The 20,285-nt window shown below is 49.6% G+C and overlaps 1 protein-coding gene across 4 annotated transcripts in view; it reads right to left on the bottom strand.

The window, feature by feature from the left end:
- ARHGAP22 (Rho GTPase activating protein 22) overlaps nt 1-13,889 on the bottom strand; it is a 188,167-nt gene extending 174,278 nt beyond the window's left edge. For all 4 annotated transcript variants that reach the window (XM_023648277.2, XM_023648280.2, XM_070265086.1 and 1 more), the window contains exons 1-2: nt 13,605-13,889; nt 10,737-10,901 (exon numbers count right to left, since the gene is read on the bottom strand). In XM_023648277.2, the coding sequence (XP_023504045.2) occupies nt 10,737-10,788 (52 nt within the window). In that variant the 5' untranslated portion in view covers nt 10,789-10,901; nt 13,605-13,889. The remainder of the gene's footprint in view (nt 1-10,736; nt 10,902-13,604) is intronic.
- Nucleotides 13,890-20,285: the final 6,396 nt, after the last annotated feature.

The raw sequence follows: 20,285 nt of genomic DNA, 5'->3' as shown, positions 1-20,285 counted from the left end.
TGGCTGGACTGTGTCCCCCCAAATTCATACGGTGCAGACCTACCCCCCAGCACCTCAGAACGTGACTGTATTTGGACATAGCATCTTTAAAGAGGTAATTAAGGTAAAAGAGGTCCTTAGGGTGGGCTCTAATCCAATATGACTGTTGTCCTTATAAGAAGAGGGGATTCAGACACACACAGATGGAAGACCATGTGAGGACACGGGGAGAAGATGGCCATCCACCAGCCAAGGAGGGGACCCAGAAGGTTCCAACCCTGCCGACATCTTGATCTCAGACTTCAAGTCTCCAGAATTATGAGAAAATAAATTTCTGTTGTTTAAGCTGCCCAGGCTGTGGAACTCTGTTACGGGGGCAGCCGAGCCGACTCACACCTGCCCTTCCTCCTCACCGTGAGTGAGAGAATTCCAGGTCCCCAGGGGCCCGTGGAGGCAGGGACCACCACAAATGGACACTTCATCTTGTCCCTGGTCCCCTCTGTCTCTCATTGTCCGTCCGCCACCCACCCCTGCACCTCTGCCCTGGGCCTCTGGGGACCCCAACGCCATGTCTCCCCAGGGCTGTGCAGCTCACACACTCCCCCCAGCTTGGGAAGAGAGAATTACTGGGGCCTTGGCCGCAGCTTGTAGCCCGGCTTTGGGAGCCCACGTCCCATTCCTGTGGCAGCTCTGATTCCAGTCACAGGTGTGATAAAGAGTTCCCACCCCCGATGGGCTCCCTCTCCAGGCTCTCAGCCTTGGGGGGCCTTCTCTAAAGTCCCAGGGACCCTGTAGCCCTGGTGCCAATGAACGAAGTCCGGAAGTGCTGGGCATCCACAGCCTGGGGGCAGCCTTCAGCTGAGGGAGAAAGAAAGCAGGACAATCCCCAGCCTCCATCCTTCTAGGACCATCCTGGGAGGCATTCCGCCATCTTCTCAGTTCCTGCGGAAGTCAATGTTATTGAAAGCTGCAGTCTTGATATGATAATGCCCCTTACACTGGCCTGCCCTGTCTCCCTCTCCTCCCTCCCCCGCCCCATTTCCGCTTCCTGGCATCACTTCCCAAATAAAACACCTGTACCCCAGCCCTTGTCTTGGGCTCTGCTGTTGGGGAACCCAAACTTAGACACAGTGTTACCACTTCCTGGCTGGGGGAGCAGGATGGAATGACTTCACTTTCCTCCTTTGTAAAAAGGGAACACGAAAATCGCACAGGCTGGCTGAGCAGTTGAATTAGATGGCCACGTTGAAGTGGAAACTGCAGGGTGATCTCAAGGCTATTCCTTATTATTGTTAGTTTGGTGGTAGCATTTGGTCTATCTTCCATTGCTCTTTTCATTAATAAAATGGAAGAACACTCTACCTGCCATCTCATTTACCTGGGGACCTGTGCTGCCAGGGGCAGGTGAACTCCCGGGGAGGAACGGGCACTCAGGGGCTGCCCCTGCTCCACCCCTGCCTTCCCCAAACAGCATGGCGCTTATCAATGGGCTTCTACAAAGAACACTGCAGGAGACACGGGAGTGGCTGGGTCTTTCCAGCCCAGCCTGCGTCAGTGCTGCCTGGGGGTCACAGGATGAGCTTGGTGCTTGAGCAGGGAGCCTGGGGATGAGCAGGATGGAGCTCTCAGAGAACCTTTGCAGCCCTGGACCTCTTCCAGGAATGCCCGCTGTGGTCCGCCTACGTGGCTGCTCCTGCCCTCACTCCAGGGGCTGACTAGGCTGCTCCCTGCTCAAGGACCCTGCTCCGACCCCCTTGGCAGCATGAAGACTCTCCTCCTGGTTCATGCTCTCCTTGTACACCTTCCACCAGAGCCCTGTCCTTCTGTAGACCAACATCTCCTTGGGAGAAGGGGCTGTATCTCTATATTCAAGCATCTAGAAGAGTGTCTGTCAGCCAACAGTACAGGCTCAATAAACATTTGTAGACCTATGGCTGAGTCATGCCTGGTGGGACAGTGGGAGGCACGCAGGGAGTCCTCACTCAAGGTAACCGCCAAGAGGCCAGTGGAGTGGGCAGGCACGGCCAACCCTGGCTGGCGCACAAAGACCAGAGTGCTTGGAGGGAAGTCAGAAAGTGCCGGAGCAGGGGTCCAGGGATGGAGTTGCTCATAGAGTTGAGATGTGAGGGTTAAAGGCAACGTGCCAGGATGGAGCGTCAGAGTGGGTAGGAGTCTAAAGGGCTTCCTCCTGTTGTCTGGGTCTTTCACATAATTCTGAGAGCTCCTCCAGTGTGAAGGGCCAGAGTGGGTGGGTGGGACAGTCAGAGAAGCTGCCCCCTACACACACTTTGCCATCAGCCCTACCAGATCAGTCCCCAAGAAGTTGATCCCCTCAGAAACTGACTAGGTCTCTGGATGAATGCTGCCAAGAGTCCCCTGCCCTGGGAAGCAGCAGTGCTGAGTCTGCAGATGGAGACAGGCCCTGGTGCGGTATCTATAGTGTTGGGCTGGGGGCAGGTGCCATGGACAATGGCTTGTGTGAAGCTGGGCAGTGGGCATCACTCTTCAGTCACAGAGCTGTTGCCCAGAGCAGCCCACAGGGGATGTATGGTGGATGGATGGGTGGATGGATGGTGTTGGGGTTGGTGAGATGGGATGGAGAGAGGACAGAGCCAGCTGGAAGGGTTGCTCAGGATGTGCACCAAGCAGTCCTTCCAATACCTGTTTCTCCTCCTGAATCCCTTCCAACAACGGCACCTCTACTCTCCCACCTGCCCAAATCAGAAGCCTGGGCCTCAACTTTCCTCCTTTCTCCCTCCCCTTCCACAGGCAGCCAGACACCAAGCTCTGTGCATTCCACTTTCTTTGTTCTGTCTCTACCACCACTGTCTTGGCCTAGCTTCTTATCAGCCCTTCCTTGGACTATTGAAATGGGCTCCTACCTGTGGATATCCCTATCCTGGCCTCTTCTCCCCTCTCCTAGAGCCATTCTCCTGGAATCTTAGAATGGCCTCGCATCTCCCATTGGCTTCCTGTAACCAGAACCAGAGAACAAGGACCGGTGACAGCTATGTAACAGAGCTTGGCTGGGCTGAAGGGAACTTCCCAGGATTCCCTTTCTTGTATGTTTCCCATTAGGCTGGGCCACAGGGAGATTCTTGGGAGATCTGGGAGATGGAAGGGCAGCAGCAGCCACTTTGCGACACATACACATAGTTGTCGATCAGCTGGTTCACCTCATCAGGGTGCAGCAGCGGCTGGGCCTGCCACTGCCCCCCTTCCCATGAAATCTCCTTAGAGGCTTACCCGGCTTGAAACCCCAGCCATCCTTAATGCCTCCCTTGTCCAGCACTGCCAAGTGTTATCCATCTTTCCTCCCCAATATCTCTTGAACCTGCCGTCCTCTCTATATTCTTGCTGACTCAGGTACTCAGCATGGCCACTTGCCATCCATTAGTCCGCTCTCCATGCTATTCATTAATTCATTCATTCATTCATTCTCTCAACAAACAGTTATTAAGCAAATACTATGTGTCAGGCATCATTCTAGGTACTGTGAAAACAGCTCTTAACCTTCACCCTTCCCCTCCTTATTCTAAGTGACCAAGGGATGATGAAGGATAGAACCTATATCTTAATAGGAGAGGGGAGACAGATAATAGGTGGAAATGAACAAGTAGGAGGAAGGATTTCCAGTTACGTGTGAGAGATGAGGTCAGCAAATCTTCGTCCCCAAATGTAACTATAAATCTGGACAAAATTGACACAAATAACCATTTCCATACTCTGGAAAGGGACCAAAGGCATGCAACAATCTGAAAAGCACTTATGCTTGAAAAAAATGCTGTACTGTAGGTAAGAACAGCAGGAGTCTGTGGTGTTCTTGCCCAGGGGTACTTCCATCCCACTTCCCCCAGCTCAGTCCTCACAGAGGTTCTGCCAGGGTGGGCACATCATCAGGACCAGCAACTTTGCTGATGAAGTCCAAAGTGGCTCATTCAATTTTGAGTGGTGGGCGATGCCCATACCTAGAGGCATTGTCAGTGGCATAGACAATCCTGGCAGCAGGTGGATGGGGAGAATCAATGCTCTGTGTGAGGCTACAGTCATTGTTGGGCAAACACGCTCCTGGCTTAGGCTACAGCATGCACAGTGGAGCCCAGAGAGGGCTCAGGGTACCCACACACTCCTGCCAACCCTAAGACTGTGGGCAAGTGCAGAGGTAATGCAAAGGGTCCAGCAGAAAGTAAGATCCAGGGTAAACTTGAGAACAGCCTGAACTTGAGAGCCTTTCCCTGCCTCACACAGATCTATCAGCAGAGAATGGAAGCTGTACTGGCTCAAGGTTTGAACACAACATCTGTCCAATTATTGGATGATCCCTGAATTACACAGAAACAGGGGTGACCCCTAGGAAGCCAGGCTTAAAAATGAAAGGAAGAATAAAGAACAAATATAAGCAGAGATATTAGTGGTTGCATAGTGAGTAGTGTGGTGGTGGTGGGGGGACAGAATTAACAGACTTATCCCAGGCAAGTGACCAAACAAACAAGTCAGCAACAACATTATTTAGACAGGTAAATCAGAACCTGGTGTTCCCACAATATGTTATCTAAAATGTCCAGTTTTTAGCAAAAAAGTTATGAGATGTACAAAGGAAAAGGAAAGTGTGACTCATTCTCAGGAGAAAAGTCAATAGAAACTCTCTGAGTATTCCCAGATTTTGTATTCAGCAGACAAATACTTTAAAAAACTATGTAAAGAGGCCAGCCCTGTGGCCAAGTGGTTAAGTTTGTGAGCTCTGCTTGGGCGGCCCAGGGTTTTGCTGGTTCAGATCCTGGGCACAGACCTGCCACTGCTCATCAGGTCACGCTGAGGCAGCGTCCCACATAGCAGAGCTAGAAGGACCTGCAACTAGAATATACAACTATGTACTGGGGGACTTTGGGGAGAAGAAGAAGAAGAAAAAAAGATTGGCAACAGATGTTAGCTCAGGTGTCAATCTTTAAAAAAAAGAAAAAATAATTTAAAAAAACTACATAAATGTGTTTAAAGAATTAAAGGAAACATGTTTAAAGAATTAAAGGGATGCATGATAATAAAGAATAAACCAATAGAGAACCTCAATGAGATAGAAAATACAAAATGACAAATGGAAATTCTTGCGATGAAAGTTTAATAACTGAAATGAAAAATTCACTAGAGGGGCTCAACAGAAGATTTGAAATGGTAGAAGAAAGAATGTGTGAACTTGAAGATGGAGCTATAGAAATTATCCAATCTGAAGAACATAGAGAAACACAGAACAAAACACTTGAAGAAAAAAGAACAGACTCTCAGAGACCTGTAAAGCAACATTAAGCACGCCAATATATGTGCAATGCAAGTCTTAGAAGGAGACAGACAGAAAGGGACAGAAAAATCATTTGAAAAAAATAGTGGCTAAAAACTTCCCAAATTTGATGAAAAATATTAGTTGTCACATATAACAAGCTTGAAAAACCCTCAGCAGGGTAAATACAAAGAGATTCAATATATTACACAAAATAAAAAGTTAACCAAGTGTTCTACATCCAATAGCTGTGCTTCAAAAACAAAGACAAAATAAAGACATTCCTAGATAAACAAAGCCTGAGAGAATTCCTTGCTGGCAGACCCGTCTTATAAGAAACACTAAAGGAAGTTCTTCAGGCTGAAAGGAAATGACAGCAGGCACTAACCCAAGTTTCCAGGAAGAAATGAAACACACAGGAAAAGACAAATATGTGGGTTAACAGGAAAAACACTATAAATATATTTTTTCTCATTTCTTCTCTTCACATCTTTTAAAGACATAAGAGTGTGTAAAACAATAATTATAACTGTATTTTGGGGCTTATAATATATAGATGTAATATGTACATGACAATAAGAACACAAAGGAGGAGGAAGGAAAAGAAACTACCTTGGAGCAAAGTTTTAATATTTGAATGGAATAAAGTATTAATCTGAAGTAGATTAAGATAAAATGCATATTGTAATCCCAAAGCAAACACTATGAAAATAACACAAAAATATAGGAAAAGCAATCAATTAAAAATGAAACGGCATACTAGAAAATATCTGTCTAATACAAAGAAGGTGGAAAAGGAGGAACAGAGGAACAAAGATAGAGGAGACGTATAAAAAACAAACTATAAAATGCCAAATGTAAATCCAGCCATGTCAATAATTACGTTAAATGTGAATGGTCTAAATATCCCAACCAAAAGGCAAAGATTGTCCTCATGAAATAGCAAGATCCAATTATGTGCTGTCTATCAGAGACACACTGTAGGTTGAATGACACAAAGTGGTTGAAAGGAAAAAGTTGGAAAAAGATATGTGGTGTAACAGTAACCACAAAACAGCTGGAACTGGCTATGTTGATACAAGATAAAATAGACTTGAAGAAAAGAAACATTACAACAAAGGGGGACATTTCACAATGACAGAAGGGTGAATGCATCAGGAAGCTATAACAATTATAAATAAACACAGACTTAACAAGAGAGCTTCAAAACACATGGAACAAAACCTGGCAGCAGACAATTGAATAACGAGGGTTGGAGATTTCCGTATCTCAATCTCAATAATTGATCGAATAACTAGACAGGATATCAGCAATGATATAGAAGGCTTGGACAACACTATCAACCAACTTGACCTAATTGACACTCCTTACAGTGACTGCAGAATATACTTTTTTTTTTACGTACATATGGAAGATTCCTCAGGACAGACCATATGCTAAGCCATAAAACAATAAATCAACTGGTGACTGGATAAACGAAACGCACATCCACACAATGGAGTATTATTCGGCTAAAAAGGAAGAAACTACTGATACACACAAGAACTCGAATGAACCTCAGAAACCTTATGCTACGTGAAAGAAGCCTGACACAAAAGACAACAGAATATATGATTCTATTTACATGAAAGATCTAGAAAAGGCAAATTTATAAAGACAGAAAGCAGATCAGTGGGGATGGAAGACGGAAGGGGAGATGAATTGCAAATGGGCACAGGGGAACTTTTCCGGGTGATAGAAATGTCCTCAAACTGGATTATGGTGATGGTTGTACAACTCTACAAATTTGCTAAAAGTCGTTGACTTGTACACTTAGAACAGGTGAGTTTTATCACGTGGAACCTACACTTGATAAAGCTGTTAAAATATATAAATATATGAGATAAGAATAAATGATATGATAAAGCTGTTAAAATACATAAATATATGAGATAAGAGCAAATGCTATGGAGGAAAGTGAAGGAGGGAAGAGGAGAAGGATATCGGCAAGGTGCTCCAGCTGGCACAGTCATTAGTGAGCTTTGCCAAATTCCTCCAGTCCTCCCCTTCTAGGCACGTGGTTGGATCCTACTTCTTGGAGCCCTTGCGGGTAGCTGGGGCAATGAACTGCATGTGACGTGTGACAAGCGTGACTCCCAGGCTGAGGATTTCATTGCTGGCATGAGACCATTCTAGAGCTCCATCTCTCCCTTGGCGCTCTGGTCTGGCCGGCAGCACCACTTGAGGTATTGGTTGTTCCATCGTGCTGGGTCTTTGAGTCACTATGATGGGCAGGTGACCTATGACCCAGCTACTGCATAACCTATCCCACTGTAACACACACAGGCAGTCAGTGAAGGCCTCAGAAGAAGGTGGCGCTTGAGTAAAAGTCTGAAGGAGGTGAGTTGTGAGCCATGGGTATTCCGAGGGGAAGGGTGTTCCTGAGAGAGGGCAGAGCACCTGCAAAGACCTGGCACATCTGAGGAATGGCAAGGAAGTGGTGCTGCTGGCACTAAGGACATGGAGGATGCAGAAGGAGATGACGTGGTAGGTAACGGTGGGCTTGATGGAGGAGTGACATGGGAATCCACTGGGATATGTTGAGCGAGTGATAGATCTCATTAGATTTACGTGGTAACAGCCTTACTCCAGGTGCAATTTTGAGAAGCTATGGAAGGGCCACCGGTAGAATCAGGAAGACCAGTGGGTAGGTCTTTGTAAGAATCTAGGAGAGGGCTGACTTCATACCCTGCTGCCACATCATGTTTCCTACAAGCAGTTCTGATCCAATCAATCCTATGCTTACAGCTTTCAATAGCTCCCTACTGCCCATGAGAAAAGAGTCCAAGTTTCTCAACATGATATCAACCTACCTGTCCTCTCTTATCACCCACCATTCTCCTTCCTATGACTTCACTTCCCCTCTCTCTGAGGCTCCTGTTCTTCCAGGATACACTCTTGCCTTCCTACCTGGCATCTCATGGTCCCTTCGCATCCCTGCCATCCATGGCAAGGAAGGGAGAGGGGATGCCCTGGAGAAAGGCCAAGTGAGCAAAGCCACAGAGTTGGGAGGTCATGGGGGGTGGTGTGACAGAGGATGCCCAGTCCAAGCTGCCCCCTGGCCTTGGTCCTGAAGGTTAGCTGTGGGTCAGGGAGCTGGGGGCCTGACAGAGGGCTGGATTCAGAGCTGCTCTCTCCTTTCTAGACTCTCTGGCCCAGTGTGGACGGAGGCCACCATCTTTCTTCCCACTGTGATTCAGACGTGCAGTGGCTACTCGTGGTGGGGTGTGCCAGGAGGGCTGGCTGCAGGGAGAGGCCACCAGTCCTTGGGAGAGAACCTGGCAGGCCAGTGAGCAGAAGTTAGGGAAGCTGGTGAGCCAGGAGGCTGAAGCTGGTCTGAACGGGCAGGATGGTGCCACAGGAAAAGCCTACAAGGGGTGGAGCCGAGGGCGGTGCCAGGGCTGGGTGAGAGCTTCAGCAGAGGCCCCCTGAATGAGACACCCTGACCCGGGCTGTCCTCTGGCTTCCTGCTGCACAGCAGGGCCTCGGCTCGGCAAAATTGTGGGTGGAGTGAAGAAGTAAAGTGCAGCGGCGCAACTTAACCCCAAAGAATCTTCCATCTGCCCCAATTCCCCGAAAACTTCCGTTAAAAGCAAGCTCCAGGCCCCCAGTAGTCTCCTCCAGAATCCATGGGGAGAGAGAGAGACAGAGAGAGAAGAAGGAGAAAAAGAAGAGGGGGATGAGGGGGAGGAGGGGTGGGGAGGGGAGAGAGAGAGGGAGGGTCAGAGAGAAAGAGACAGACAGATAGAGACAGATGGAGAGACAGAGAGAGAAACAGAGAGACAGAGAGAGAAGAAGGAGAAGAAGAAGAGGGGGAGGAGGGGAGGGGAGGGGAGGGAGAGAGGGACAGAGAGAGGGAGAGAGAGGGAGAAGAGACCGAAGGGCTGACCCCGAGAGACCAAGGATGGAGAGGAGAGACAGCTTCCCCAGTGCCAGGGGCCTCTCCTTTGCTTTCCAAAGCCGTCCACAGAATGGCATGGCTGGTCCTTTTTCACAAAGCTGCCAAGCTGTCTGTGGTCAGATAAGGCTTTAAGAATTAATTCAGCCTAAAGTAATGAGGCGCAGATGCATCTGCAATGTGGATGAACCTCAAAGATATGACTCAGTCCAAGAAGCCAGTCACAGAAGGACACATGTATGCTTCCGTCCACATGCAACATCCAGAGCAGGTAAGTCCATGGGGACAGAAAGATGAGCGATGCCAGGGCTGGGGGCAACGGGGAGCAACTGCTTACTGGGTTTGGGGTTTTCTTTTGGGGTGACGAGAACATCTGGAGCGGAAAGAGGTGGTGGTCTCACAGCATTGTGAATGTGCGAATCGCCACTGAATTAATCATTCGCGTCTAAATGGTTAATTTTGTTACGTGAATTTCACTGCAATAAAAAGATAATCTAATCAAATTCTTCAAACTCAGGCGTCTCATGCAATATCTCATTTGTCCTTTTCTCAAAGGACTAGCATCTGTGCTCTGAAGCCGGGGGACTTGGAAATCTGGTGGCTGGAACCTTTCACAAAGACAAGTGACTTTTCCTTCCAAGCCAAATGATGTTATAAACCCAGCTCAGAGGAAAATAGCTAGAGATTTTACAGACCCCCAAGGTGTTAGGTTAGGACCGACCAGAGTTCAAGGCCAGTCTCAGCCTCTCCCCAGCCTGTTGTAGGCAGCGAGACCCAGAGAGGTTAACAGCGTGAGAAGCAACCCACAGCCCATGTCCACCGCAGAGTCGGGTCCGGGAGTCCTGGCTTTGTAAACACTGAGTTTGACACCCCCGTCCCTACAAATACCCGCTCAGACCACAGCAAAGGCTGCTGTGTGCAGTCTGAGGCCCCCTGGGCTCCGTCTGCTGGTTCCTGGCCCCAGCTGCACGCTAGGTTCACCTGGGAATTAAAAAACAGGCTGATGCCTGGGACCCACCTCAGACCAACTAAAACCAAATCTCCAGTGTTTAAAAATACCTGGGGATTTTTAAGAGCTTCCTCATGATTCAGACAGAGAGAAAGGTTGAGCACCACTGACTTCGTTTCTCCCACTAGCGTCTGGGAGCTCAGGCATCATCTGAAGGTGCCCAGGTCTATAGAACACGCAACGTCATTGTACAACGTCCCAGCTCGCACCTGTGTGACCCACGCAGCAGCCACCTACGTGATCACTCAGCCAGCACCTGTGTGACCCCCCACAAGCATCTGCACAACCACCCACATAGCAATTGCATGGGACCCATCCAGAGGGTTGTCCCACTTGGTCCAAGTTACCCCCGGGCACTTTACTGGGGGCTTCTGAAGTTTGGGGGTGAGGGCTGTGGCCAGTACATAGACGCCCCTCGGTGCTCTCAGCCCACAAGACCGAGACGCCCCCTCTGGAGGCCTCGGGTGGCCCCCTTCCTTCAGCAAGAAGCTAAGTGCAAAGGCAATCCTAGTCCCCATCGAATAAAATGAAACTCCTACCGAAATATCTGGCTGCAAGCGTTCTTCTCTTGCTGGGAGCTGTCGGCAGCATAACGAAGCTGGCAGACTATGCGCAAATTTCTTGTGCATCCTTTTTATAAAGAACCAGCCACATCCTCAAGCAGACAAGCTAATTCCTGTTTTCCAGTAATGGGAGATCCACATCTATAGAAAAGAAATATATTTAGAATGCCCTTTCTCTGGTGTGTTCTTGGATTTCCAACAAGCTCCCTGTGAGGAATTAGCCCCTGAAATTCAAATGTTCCCCCAGGGTCTTGCAAATGGCCTGGGGCAAGTCTGGGGGCCTCTGGGTCTCGGTTCCTCAAGTCTGTAAAATGGGAACCATGAAAAGAACTACCCCTGGGGGGAACAGAAGGTCGATGAGATGGTGGGAGCCCTTCACACATTCCAGATGCGCCTCTGATCTTTCAATCAGCTGACCTGGATTGGAAAGGTGCTGTATTTTCCGGAAAGCCTCAAAAACAGCTACAAACAAGAACATGCCAGCATGCAGCGTGACTCCCAGGACGCTATTTAGGACCCTCGTCTGGCGTCCGCAGCAGTCCCATTAGTGGAGAGACTGGGGATGCGGTCCCCAGACCCGGATGGAGAGAACAAGCCCCAGGGGCACCCAGGGGTAGACCCTCCCCATGGCGCACCTGCTGCTAATGGCGCGGCTTCCCCTGCCATTTCTGGAAATTTGGCATCCCTGGAGAATAATTTAAAGTTGTGGAAAATCGAAACGAAAACTCTCGATTATGAAGCAATCAAGTGACACTCCTGCAGCCATCAACGTCACTGACGTAGAGGTCTGGGCAACCTATGGGAAAGGCCGCTCCAGGGGCGGGTCCTGCACTATGTCGGGGAGTTCACTGGGGAGTGACAGGAGGAAGCCTATCCCATCACCTGCTGTAGTGGGGGCTTTAGAATTAAAAACTCTGGGTCCATATCCAGGTTTCTCCTTTCTCTATTAGTGTGAATTTGGACATGCTCCTGAAATAGGGTTTCCTGATTTAGCAAACAAAAATACAGGATGAACAGTTATTGGTTTTTAGTATGAATGTGTCCCCAAAATTGCATGAGACATAACATCAACTTAAAAGGTATTCATCGTTGATCCGAAATTCAGATTTAATTGAGTGTCCTGTATTTTATCTGGTGACCTTATACTTATACCTTCTGAGTATCCATTTTATCATTGGTCAAAAGAGGATAATTACGCAAGATCTTTCAGGTGCTGGAAACAAAACAACAATTAAAATTGGTTTAAAATATAAGGGGGGCATTTATTGTCTCCTTTTGTGGGGAAACCCTTATAATATGAACTTCAGGCATGGCTGGATCCAGCAGTTTGACAATGTTAACCAAGTCCTTTTTTTTCTTCTCCCCTGAGTTCTCCTGTTTGCTTCCTGAAGTGTCTGCTTCATCCTCAGCTAGGTTACCTTATTAAAAAATTCTGGGCACCAGCTTCAGGAGCCAATATTTCTTCCAAGTCTAACGAAAAGACAGAGCATACCTTCTAGCATCTCTCTCAGAAGTGCTGGGAAGCTTCTCCTCCCTACTCTCCCAAATATCTCCTCTTGCCACATGATGGCCTTTTGATTGGGCCCCCAATCCAACCCTGAGCCAATCCTGGCAGCTGGGGAATGAGATGTGCTGATTGGCTAAAGCAACCTGGTTTCATCCAGGGAGCTGGGTGGAGTTGGCCTCCACAAGGCACCTGGGCTGGGATAGGAAAGAGGCAGATGCCAGACTAGATGCCAGGGCACTGTGACCGAGGGGAGGGGAGAGGCTCCGGAAATCCAGTGCCCACTGAACGGTGCTCTATGGACAAGAGAAGGAGCCTGACCCCTGGGGGCGTGTGATGAGGTTAGCCCTTTGCTCTGGACTTGTTGATGGCCCTTTCTTTCCCAGCCTCTCCCAGCCCCTCCCCTGCTCCTGGCAGGTCACAGCCCAATCTCAGCTCTGCTATCACAAAGCAAAGAGGCCCCCGTGGGAGACAGCCAGCTGAGCCTCTGTCCTGATGTGCCCTGGGTGGGGCCCTGCCCTCACCGGTCCCCATCTATATCATGGGTGTGTATGTGTGTGTGTCTAGGGGGCACGCCTGGACCAGGAGGGCTCTGGTTGGAGGAGCGACCTTCACAGACCTTGGCTTGCAGTGGAGATGACAAGGCCCTGGGGCGTGGGCACTGTGTTGTGGAGAACACGTGTGGAGGGGCAGGTCTGGCAGGGCTCTGCCTCCGGGGCAGAGGACACAGCAGAACTGCTCTCCAGTCACCCGCCAGCCCTGCCTTCCCCTCACCCACCTCTCCTGGCATCGGTGCTCAAGATCGGGCCCCAGGCTGGCCCCTCTCCTGGGCTGGGAGAGCCAGCTGGGGATGACTCAGCCAGGAGCGGCTCTGGCACCAGCCACACAGCTCACTGTGGAGGGAGGATGCTGGGAATACCAGATCCTCCTGGACTCAGGCCAGTATGCTCTGCACTGCTCCCCCCCCCCCCCGCCCCCGGCATTATTCATAATGACAGCTAGCACCTAGTAGTCACCAACTGTGGACAGAACTCATCACCCTGTAGCACCCTGGGGTGGGGGGGTAGCACAGGGGAGCTGTGAGTACCCCTAAGTCACACAGTGTAACCTGCCGGAGGTGGGGGAATTCAGGCCCAGGGTGCTCCAGCGCTCACTGCCACCCCATCCCTCAAGCGTGGACAGCCGGGCCCGCCCGTCCTGGACTGGCCTGGCCACCGTGTTGCCCCGATGGCTCCTCCTCCATCTCCCACGGGCCCTGCTGGGAGCGTGCGTGAGCTCAGGGTACCGAGCACCCCCTCGCCGGGGGTCCCTCTGGGGGTGGCCCTGCAGGGGCTGCTCACCTGGTACCCGGGATCCGACGCCTCCGTCTTGCAGCCCGGAGCCTGCTTCCTTCGGGCACCGCCTGGAGGGAGCGCTCGGGGTCCCCGCCCCTTCTCCCCCCGCGCCCCGGCCGTGGCCTTGGCCCTGCCCCCGCCCCATGTGACCGGGCAGGCAGGGGACGCGGGCAAGACCCGGAGGAAGCCGCCCGGCTGAACATCATCGGTGAGATTCGGGGGCCCCGGCTGCTCGGTGCCCCGGGGGCGGGGTGGGGTCCGCGCTGGTCCGCTGAGCGGCCGCCCCAGCCCGGCCTCGGTTTCCCGGGTGAGACTGGCCTGCGCTGGAGGGGCCGCCGGCGCTCGGTGCAGAGCGCCCCCTGGCGGGCCCCCGCAGCGCCGCCTCCCGCGACCCTGGACCACAGCATCCTTCGCTGCCCCATCTCCGCATCCCGCGCCCAATCTCTGGACCCACAAACTCGGAGTCGCCCCGCCCTCACCTGGAAGGCGTCACCTTCCCTGGGGCCACCGGTGGCTGGCAGGGCGAGTGGGGCTTTCGACACCGAGTCTTCCTGGGAGAGGGGATTCCGGGCAGCGGGCCCGTTCTGTGTCTTTGGCACCAGGGAGGGAGTTGGGGCTGGAGAAATCAACAGCAGAGGAGGGGCCCTCAGGTTGCAGAGGGGGGATCTGAGCCACTTCCCAAGGATCCAGCATCGCCCAAGTCTCCCCACGTAGCAGATTGGGAAACTGAGGTCAGAGAGGGTCTGCGAATCTCTCAAGGGGACAGATTAGAAATAGTACTGCTGAGATACGAAACCAAGACCAGCTGCTTCAAGAGTTCTTGAAAGTCAGGGCCAAGGAGGGAAGCAGACGGGTGGCCCTTCCCTACCTGGCCTTCCAGTGGGGCTCCAGGGGGCAGAGAAGCCTGTTCCCCGAGGGCGAGCCAGCCTCCCTCTCACCGAGGTTCGGTGTGGCCCCTTGCTCTTGTCCTTCCTGACCGGGCCAGGGGTGGCTGGCCGAGGGCTGGGATGGAGGCTCAGTCAGTCCAGCCTGAGGGAGGTGGTGGTGGCAGAGGCAGGTCACCCACCCTAAGCACTGTGGTACCCTCGCCAGCCCTTGGAGGCGTCTGGGAGTGGGCGGGGCGGGCCCTGGTGGAGAGGAGTTGCTGGCACAGGTGAGGAGGTGCAGGTCCTGCTGCAAGGCCAGAGCTCGGGGCTTCTGAGGAGCCGGACAGAGTGTCTTGCTCTCAGACCCTGTCATCCCCGCTCCCAGTGGGGACCTGACTGGAAAACCGCGTGCATGCAGCAAGGAGGGCGACCTCTCTGTCCAGGCCTGCCGGGGGCGGCCGGGGCGCTTCTGTGGAAGGAATGAGAGCGTCGGAGTCAGGCAGAGGCGAGTTCGACTCCTGCTCTGGACCCTTCTTAGCTGGGCCGCTGGGTAAGTCTCGTTGCGTCTCTGAGCTCCGCTCCCCATGTGTAGATAAGAAAGCTGCTGACCCCAGTGCGCAGTCTGTGTGAGGACTAGGTGAGTGCCTCATGCAGAGAACGTGTGCCTGCCCTCGTGGCCCTGATGCCGTGGGGCTCCAGGCCGCCCAGCCACTTTCCCATCCTCCTCCTTCCTCCGTCTCAGCTGCTGCGTCCGCTAGGCCAGCGTTTGGTTCTCAAACGGGGTTTCCTGCACAATTTAATGAATTCTGCCTTCTAATTTACGTGATAAATTGAAAAGTAGCCCGTTTTTATAAGACAGGATTACCACCTTAGAATCAAACTCTCTCAGGTGATTTCAGCTCCTGAGTTTGCATCTATGTTTAAAATCGAGGTGGCAGCAAGTGGCAGAGGACGTGTCTATGTGGAACGTTGGGATGTTGGGCCCTGGTGAGGTGGGTCCCCAGGAGAGCCAGCGGGCAGATAGTGGCTGCCTCTTGGAAGCCTTTTTGGGGCCTCCCATGTGACTGGGTGGGGACCCACATCCTTAGCCAGAATCTGTCACCATCAGTGGGCTGACTGGCTTCCATGAAATTAGGGTCCTGTGTAGGGGACCCTCCCTCAGGGATCCTGGAAGCCCCCAGAAATCAGGGCGGTTAACACGATCCTCTGGAGGCCTCTGCTTAGGAACCATTGAACCCCGGGAGCCAGGACCCCACTGTGACACAGTTAATCAAGAGTTCTTGGGGACGTCTGGTTTTTACCTGGCAAAGGTGTTTTGTTTTTCCTAGTTGTTATAGGTTATAAGCATTGGAAGCCTATATAGTGTTTTATGTCTGTAAACACTTGGGTCGATGCTGGAGCCCAGGGACTGTTTCCCCCTTCTTTGGAAAAGAGCTTCCCATTTTTGGTAAGAAGAAACACGGAACTAATTAAGATAGGTACTGAGCAATCCTGACTGTAATTGGCAATTCTGGCCACAAGATGGCGCGCGCAGCACACTGCTTATGGCGTCGATGGGTTTTTCCAACCCCGCTGTCACCAGGCTGAGCAGGTGCCGCTGAGGAGGAGTAGGAGGGGGTGGAGGAGGAGGAGGGGGTCGAGGAGGAGGAGGGGGAAGGAGAGGAGGAGGGGCTCTGTTGGTCTCAGGAGGCTCAGGGGAATCAGCTGCATGGCACTCATGGGAAATACATAATTCTGGGGGGTTCAGGGCTGGGATGAGAGCGAGGCAAGTGAGGCATCTAGGGTGCACATTTTAAAGACGTGGTGAGTGCCTCCCTTGTCTCCCCTGCGGCCTGGCCTGGGCTTCTGAGCTGGATGTGTCTGTGAGGAGCGGCAGGAGCACTGGGAATGGCCCCCTAAGGCCTTAGAAGGGAGGAAGATGCTTTGATCACAGCCCTGGTCAGATAAGGTCCCCATAGCAGGGGCACTAGGGCCTTTAGCCTGCCCTAGAGGGGGTGGCTGGATAACTAGATGTCCTTTCTGGAGGGGATTAAGAGGAAGCAACAAGGCGCCACCTCCAATCCTACTTGGCATCAGAGGTGGGCATGAAGATAGCAGCCAGCTACAGAGAGGGCAGCAGGGTGTGGACGACAGCAGAGCGGCCCTGGAGGCCCCTCTCCTACCTGTAGCTCACGCCCACCTCGCCCTTTGTGGCTCCTGCATGTGGCAGCTCCCACTGAGGTGAGGAGGAGCAGCTGTCCCCAGGAGAGGCACTGAGGCCCTGGCACCCGCCGTGGGTGGGTCTCTCCCCAGGGCCTGGATCCTCAGTGTCACTAGTGACACAGAGAGTCAGCCTGCATCGTGGCCGTGGAAGTTGGAAGAAGAGAGCTGAACTATGAAGGTGTGGGATGCCAGGTGTGGAGGGGGATGAAGAAATCGGCCAACATTTTGGTAAATCTAAATCACCATTGTGTATAAAAGAAATAGAGTGATGCATTAAGGTGGGGGTGTGAAGAACAAGGTGGAACCAATATTGCAGACGATACAGTAACTAACACCAAGTACAATAACCTGGAAGAGCAGGGTGGGGAGAATCAGAGCGTCAAGACTCCTGGGCATTTGGAGCTTTCACTCTAGGTGAGCACTGTCCAGTAGAGATGCAACATGAGCCACACGTGATGAAACTTTTTGCAGTAGCCACATTAGAAAAGAAGCAGGTGAAATTAGTTTAATAATATATTTTATTTAACTCAATGTATGCAAAATATTATCATTTCAACATACAATCAATATAAATATTATTATTGAAGCATTTTATATTCTTTTTATGTTTCAAATCTAGTGTGTATTTTATGTTTATAGCACATCCCAATTTGTACACTAAATTTCCATTGGAAATACTTAATCTATATTTAGATTTCACAAAATTTAGAGTTGAAAAAGAAGATTCACTGACCCGAACTGTTCAAAACATAGTAAAAGCTTTTCAATAATTGTATTGTTTATCAGTTTTTAAATTAAAATTAATTAGAATAAAAAATTGAATTGTTCAGTTTATCCCATTTCAAATGTTCAATGGCCACATGTGGCTAGTGGCCCTACTCTATTGCACAGTGCAGAGCTAGACTTTTTAAAGTCAAGTATGCATGTTAAAAATTTAAGAGTAACAAGTAAAGAATAGAAGTAGAATATTTAACTTCCAAACCAGCAGAGGGAGATAAAGACAAGAAGAAAATACTGAATAAAATCAACAGAAGGAAGACAGGAAGAAAAAAACATAAAAGAGAAATCGTGGTAAACAGAAACACAAAAGAAGGTAAAAATAGGTACAAATATATTAGTAATCATAGTAAATATAAACAGATTAAGCTCACATATTAACAGATAGAGTCACTTAGGTTGAATTAAAAAAAAAACAACTATAACTGTTTGGCAAGAGACATATCTAAAACATAAGATGACAGAAATATTGAAAACAAATGAATTGAAAAAGAGCTACCAGCCAAATATCAGCTAAAAGAAAAGTGGTGTGGCATCGTAATATTAACACGAGATAAGATAGACTGAAGACAAAGCTTTAATGAGGACAAAGATTGTTGTTACAAGATGATCAAAGGAACAGTTCTCAGAGATGCCAAAGTCTTGAACCTATAAACACCTAATAACAAAGCTTGAAACAAAGAAAATGAGCAAACACAAACCTGTGACATAACGAGGAGAATTTGACTAATTCATAATTTTAGTGAAAATTTTATGACCCTCTCAGAAACTGATAGAACAAGCAAAACAATTACAAGAAAAAAATTAGTGGAGAAATGAAGCTTTTAAACAACACAATCAGTAAGCTTGATGTAATAGACACAGAAGGCTTTGCCCATGGAATGTTTCTAGAAATTGAGCATGTGTGTCAAGAGCATAAAATGTCAGAAAGAAAGGTTCCACCAATAAGCAGCAAAGGATCAATGGTATTCAAAGTTCTCTAATTCCAATGCAATAAAATTAGATATCGATAACAAAAAAGACAGCTAAAAATAAAGGACAGACATCTAAACACTGAACACCATATTGTAAATTTATGTCTCAAAGGAGATACTGGAATGGAAATGACAAAATAGTTAGAATTGCGTGCCATGCAAACAACACATTTCAAAACTTACCGAATGCAGCCAACATGGTTCCTCAAAAGAAATTCATGGCATTGCATGTGCATATTAGGAAACAAAAATGGTCGAAATTAATTAAGCGTCCACTAAAGAAGTTAAGGAAAAGGTAGCGTGTGATGACAGTTTTTAATTTCCAAGTTTAGCTTTGAAGGGGCTCAGAGAAATGGGTTCTCCATGCTCTATTCAGATTTCTAAGTGCTGGAGGTCTCCGGGGCTCAGGCCTGGGCCCTTTCTTGCACACTCTCCCAGGTCATCTTATCCATTTCTGCACTTTTTAAGTATCATCTGATGAGTCCCAAATTGACATCCTCAGACTGGGTCTTACCCCTAAGCTACGGGCTTCGCTTTCTCACTGCCCCTTCCGGGTTGGCGTCTCAAACCTAACATGTCCCAAACTGGTGCCCCAACCCGTCCCCAGCCTGTTCCTCTTCTCCACGTCAGTCAATATGACTGCCCACACTAACTTTAAGTAAAAAACCTAAAGGTCATTTTTGATTTTACCTTCTGACCTATCCCATGAGTAAGTCTTACAATTACTTCTATTTCCAAGATATATCCCAAATCCATCCTTTTTTGTCTCCATCTCCGCTATTGTTACCCTGGACAGGCCACTGACATTTCTTGCCTGGCCTTCTACAGGAACTTCTTCATTGGCTTCCATACATGTTCCATTTTCCTCAGGCCATTCTCCACACAGCAGTAAAAAGCAAATTGCAGCATGCCATTTCCTTGCTTAAAACACTCCTGTGACTTTCCATCATACAAATCTCAAGTCCGAACTCTCCTCCAGATCTTGGAAGGTCCTCCCTGAGGGGTCCTTGCCTGTTTCTCCACTTCCTCTTGTCCCCACTCTGGAAATTCTGGTCACCTAACTCCTTTCCTGCCCCAGGGCCTTTGCACCTGCTTTCCCTGCTTCTTAAAATTCTCTCTCAATAAATACTTTTAGTTTGTTGAATGAACAAATACATTCTAACCCATTAACATAGGGATTTTTTTAAATCTTTATTTCATAGCTGAGGACCATGAAGCCAGAGGGATTGAGTGTATTTTTCAAGGCATTTTTCATTATGAGAACATAAATCTAATGGTTCCAGCAAAACACTTGAGACAATCTCTGACTGGATCATAGTGGGCCACATGCACAGCCCCGCATACATCACTGTGACCAGGGCAGAAAATAATCTCACCTGAGGGACCTTGGTCCTGTGTCCATCCCACTGTCAAGGGGTGAGACCAGCTCCAGACGTGGAGTAAGAATGGCTGAGGCAAGGTTCCCCAGTGCAGCTATCTTTGTAACAGCCCCAAACAGAAAACATCCAAAGTGGTTAAATGGCAGATAGTTAAACAGAGCGTGGTACATCCACATCATGGACTCCTACTCAGCAAGAAAAAGGGACAAACGATTGATACACAGGACAATGTAGATGGATCTCAAGGGTATTATGCTGAGAGAAAAAAGCCAGTCTCAAAAGTCAGGTCCGGTATGATTCTATTTATATAACTTTCTCAAAATGACTGACAAGAGTGTGTACACTGACAGCAGACTAGTGGTTGCCGAGGGTTAGGGGTCACGGGGCAGGAGGTGGGTGTGGTCAGAAAGGGGTGAGGCAGGGGAGGTGGTGGTGGTGATGGAGCACTCCGTATCCCTGTGGTTACAGACATCTATAGCCGTCCAGTGT

This window comes from Equus caballus, chromosome 1 (genome assembly GCF_041296265.1).
Source record: "Equus caballus isolate H_3958 breed thoroughbred chromosome 1, TB-T2T, whole genome shotgun sequence".
NCBI classification, from domain to species: Eukaryota; Metazoa; Chordata; class Mammalia; order Perissodactyla; family Equidae; genus Equus; species Equus caballus.
Note: the sequence above shows the minus strand (reverse complement) of the source record. Positions and strands in the feature narration are given on the sequence as shown.